This window comes from Fulmarus glacialis, unplaced genomic scaffold (assembly GCF_000690835.1).
Source record: "Fulmarus glacialis isolate BGI_N327 unplaced genomic scaffold, ASM69083v1 scaffold17590, whole genome shotgun sequence".
Classification (NCBI taxonomy): Eukaryota; Metazoa; Chordata; class Aves; order Procellariiformes; family Procellariidae; genus Fulmarus; species Fulmarus glacialis.
Genome location: NW_009186006.1, coordinates 14,745 through 19,408, shown reverse-complemented (window position 1 = coordinate 19,408; position 4,664 = coordinate 14,745). Strand labels below are relative to the sequence as shown.

Sequence of the window (4,664 nt, the reverse complement as noted above, 5' to 3'; positions counted from 1 at the left end):
TCCTACCATTTTACTATTTATCAATGCCTTCTGCCTTCTTTTAAAGCCTAATTTATCCTAATTTTCCCAAGCAAGAGTGCTCTTCACTAACTCTTTTGTGGCTTTTCAATAGCAAACTATCATTTTATCTTCAAGGAAGAGGCACAAAAATTGCCGTATGTGTTCAACTACTAATGGCAAAAGACAGGAAAGAAAATTAAAAGCTTAGGAACTTCTCTGACTGGAGTCCTCAAAACAGACACCTATAGTTGTTCCACTGAATTTGTACTATTAAACTAAAAGGTTTGTTTGGGTTTTTTCTCCAAAGCACAAACAAAAGTTTGTTTTCCTTTATTATCTTAAGGAGGTTGATAAATGTAATTTATCCCATACAATTTAGCTCCTGAAAAAACGTTCTTTCCTAGATGAAATTTGATCTACTAGTAATTAAAGAAGTAGTATTAATACCTGTAGATAAATTTCAGAAAGATGTTAGTCACAAGTCACAAACACAAGCCAGATGATGAAATCACTCCTGGAAGTTCCAAGACATGCAGAAAATAATTTTACTATCTCAAAACAAATTGAGATTCAAGGAAATTTTTTTCATTCTACATCAGACCAAATTAAAAAAACCAACCAAACAAAAAACCCCCTGAAACTTTCAAGCAATGAACCTTCCTTCTTTATAGCATAAGCAGGAACTTTAATATCCCAAAGACCATGTAAACACCTAAACAACCATTGTGTTATTTATTCTGACATGGACCTCTGAATCTCTCCTGTTTGCACCCCTCCTATCTAAATTAACCTATTGCTCATTGCAGGAGCGACGTGAATGTTAGTGAGACATCTTTCTCCACTTTTCATCTTAAATTGTAACATTGCTGAGACGGGCATAGAATCTTAAAAAAATACATTAAAAAGTTAAAGTGCACACACCTCACCTTTCAATGCAAACTTATGGGGACATGTTTGTTTACGACAGGCACAAGAGCAGGGGCCAGTTTTGCAGGCAACAGCAGAATCAAGTAGTTAAATCATGCATCTGTTTAAATGCCTGTGATTACTTAGATTTTGCCAAGGACTAAAGCAGTAATGAAATCTCCCTGACATGAACGCAGAGGCAAGAAAGTAGCAAATAGTTCTCAACAGTTCAACAGTTCAACAATCCAGATATTTCTATATAGTTGCTGGAAGGCTTCTTAAAGCAGTCAGAGTATGCCCTGTCTCTGCTTCTTTGAAGCTGATGCGCTATGATTTATATCCTCCTCTGTAAATTGATTCTACAGTACATCTACTAGTGGCAATTTCAGCATCCTACTCCAAAATAACCCAGGGCTATGCTATAATGCTTTTGTTTTAAGTCTTCTGTTTCTTCCCCCTTTAGAAAAAACTGAAAACGAAACAAAACAAAAAAAACACTCCCCAAAAAAACCAAAAACCAAACCAAAACCCCTCGTCACATCAAGCTCTGACACAATCCATAGCGTCTTACACTGTTGCTTCATTATCAGCACCTGTGAAAACACTGGAAACCTAAGGCATTCATGAAACTTCATGAAAGAAAATAGTAATGCAACAACAGCGCAGCGCTTTGAAGATGGTGTGGCTCCTCCACTGACAATGGAGAGGAGAATCTTCCTCATCTCAAAGAATTAAAATGCTGGTGGGTTGATGAGATAAAATTAACTGTATCCTTTTCTCAAATTAACATTTCAGGAAAAGTTTCACCATCTGAATCCTTCTACAAAATGAAGATTTTCTTTATGTTTATAGCAGACACACCAGAAATAATCCTCAAAATAAGTTTAATGTGAAAGAATTGATGTGCTCTGAAGTCATCAAGGGAGACAGTTTTAATATCATAAAGAGTTGCAGGTAGAAATTCACTGGAGATTCACTGGAATGGCAAAAAAGCAAACCAGAAGCCACCATAAATACTAGCAGTGTATGACGTGAAATCTTACAGTAACCTCACAAAAAAATTCCACATTTTCAGGAACAAAAATCAAAAGAAAAAAAATTTGAAGAAAATAGAGAGGAAAAAATTTTAAGTTGTAACAACTAGTTGTGTCACTGTACATGGAAAAAAGCTGCCATTTCATTTCTTCTTGACAGCAGGAGACCATTTGACTTGCCCTTGCTACTCAAAGTTTGGCACCTGACATGTATGGGAAAATGTGCAGGTGCAGAATTTTCTTTGGCACTACACAAGCAAATCCAAGACTAAGAAACCAGCTACCAATTTACAGCATGAGTCAAGATTTAGCTATTACTTACAACAGCATATTATCAGAGCCTTAGATTCAAATTATTTATTTGTCAGTGTGATTTTATTATTGACCTCTTATTCTCCATTTATTAATGAAAGTCAGGAAGCAACGGATCCATGGTAATTTAGATACTACTAACACAGGTAATTTCTCCTGTAAAAATATAGTTCAAATAGGACATAACCCTTCTTCTAAAGCATGTTTGGATTATCAATATAATGCAGTTTAAACTATTATAAAGTGTACAAACATGTTTAAAAATCATGCCTAATACACACATACGTACTTTGTAAACAAAAAATTTCCTCACTACTCAGCTACAATATAGGGCCCAATTTCTAATGTCACTAACAGGAATTTCGCCACTCAGTGAAACTGGAGCAACAGCAGGTGTTTCGTAGCAGAGGGAAGTAGGAAAGGCTTAAAATGCTGATTGTAATTACTTCAGTAAAGCATATTACACTGATACACACAATGCTATTTTGTGTTTATTGCATTTTATGTGTGCTAGAGGTGCTCATAAATTTATTTCCACTTACAGTTGATGAAAAGTCCATTTGTGACAGTCATCCTTGGTTTTCTTGAACTCTGAATCTGGCTAAAACAATTTATTGTGGTATTTCCACTTACAGTTGATGAAAAGTCCATTTGTGACAGTCATCCTTGGTTTTCTCGAACTCTGAATCTGGCTAAAACAACTTATTGTGGTAGTTGCTTTGGTTACGAGTCAGGTACCAGCAAGTTAGGAAACTTGCAACAATTACACTTCTCCTCTGAACTCTTTTTTTTTTTCCCTTTTGGTTGCATTTCTGTATGTAATAAAACTCACAATGAAAGGCTTCAGATGTTGCAACAATTAAGATAATCTTTGTAACCTGAGTTCAAATAGTTTACAGCTACTATCAGAAATGAGTGAATGATGTATTGCCCTCCTGCTGGTATGTTGACATTCCGCAGTTATTTAACATCTGTCACAGGCATTTTCATGCTGTTAACAAACGCAGAGCAACTGATATTGCAGAGCACATACAGGGTGTTCGCATTCTCTCACAGTACAGAAGACTTCTTTGTGTTTCTGCCCAGTGGGCTAATAACAAATTTAATTAAGATCTACATAGAACAGTTACTGAAGGAAAACAGCCCATCAAGGCATAGTTCAGGGTCTGTAATGACTACAAAGGTTAGACCACAGAAAGCAGCGTTTAATATTAGCAAAAGACAACCCCTTACCTTTCAGCAAGTGCTTGACTGGGTGTGCTTTTTACAGACAGCAGCTCTTCTTCAAGCCTCTTCCTTTCTGCTTCTAGCTGCTCTAGCTCATCTTGAGTACGTTTGCGTGGTGTAATAAACTGCAGTTCCTTTAAAAGCTCTTCTTTTTCATTGATTAACATCAATTTTTCCTTTTCCACATCCAGTGCCCCAGGCCAGGCTTCACTATCTAGCTTAGAGAGTTCGATCTTCAAGTTAGCCATGCTAAAATAAAACAGCAGATTTGTCTGAGCCCAGAATAGCACACAAATCCCAGGAAAGAGAGAGTGATACAATATTTTGAAAGGTATCACGATATAACAACATTTTTCTACTCAAAGCCATACTTTTACTTAGTTTTGCTTCACAAGAATGCAGACTACGCCAGAAAGGCAAGCCACCTATCCAGCAATTTGCATTAAAAATGAGTTGCTCCTGTTCAAATGCCGAGTTGAAGTAGAAATCACAACGTTAATAAAAGCTTTATTGAAAGTGATCTGTCTGGTAACATAGTAGTGGCACTATGCTTCACTCATCTAGGAGTATGATGGATTTCTCCTAAGCTGTTGGAAGCTGACTGCTCCTTAGAAACAGCAACAACCATGGTGAAAGAGGCACCATGGCAAGGTGTTCACTTCAGCAGCATGCATGTATGCAAATCTTAAAAGGCAAAAGCATTGCTCTTCTATGGGATTAAAATAAAAGGTAATAGGACAGTGGCCACTTAAAGAAAAAGGAGATTATTAACTCAAAAGTTTGAGTTTGTGCAACTGCTGATCCCATTGCAGATGTCAAATCACAGAGTTAAGACACCGAAGACTTGGTTATCCATACATATTGTGCAGATACACACATATAATGGAAGCAGAAACTTCCCTACTATAGCTCAGTCCTGATCAAGACAGGTTATTTCCAGCATTCAGTCTCCATAATCATTCTGTCTATGGGCTCAGCAGCACAGCTTAAAAAGTGCAGGTTTTGCAATAAAGACTCATTGTCCACTGGGAAAGCTTAAAAATTCCCATTATAGATGCCACATACTTATAAGATGATAACTTTCAGTCACTTCCAGCCTTAGCCACACCTGAACCAGCTGCATAGCTAAAGATATGGAAGCTTTGAACTATGTAACAGATCCTAGCCTTCAGCACCTCTCTCTTG

General features: G+C 37.0%; 1 protein-coding gene across 1 annotated transcript in view; it reads right to left on the bottom strand.

Annotated features, from left to right (window-relative positions):
- WWC2 (WW and C2 domain containing 2) overlaps nt 1-4,664 on the bottom strand; it is a 51,168-nt gene that overhangs the window by 32,341 nt on the left and 14,163 nt on the right. The window contains exon 7 of the mRNA XM_009586601.1: nt 3,486-3,728. Coding sequence (XP_009584896.1) covers nt 3,486-3,728 — 243 coding nt within the window. The remainder of the gene's footprint in view (nt 1-3,485; nt 3,729-4,664) is intronic.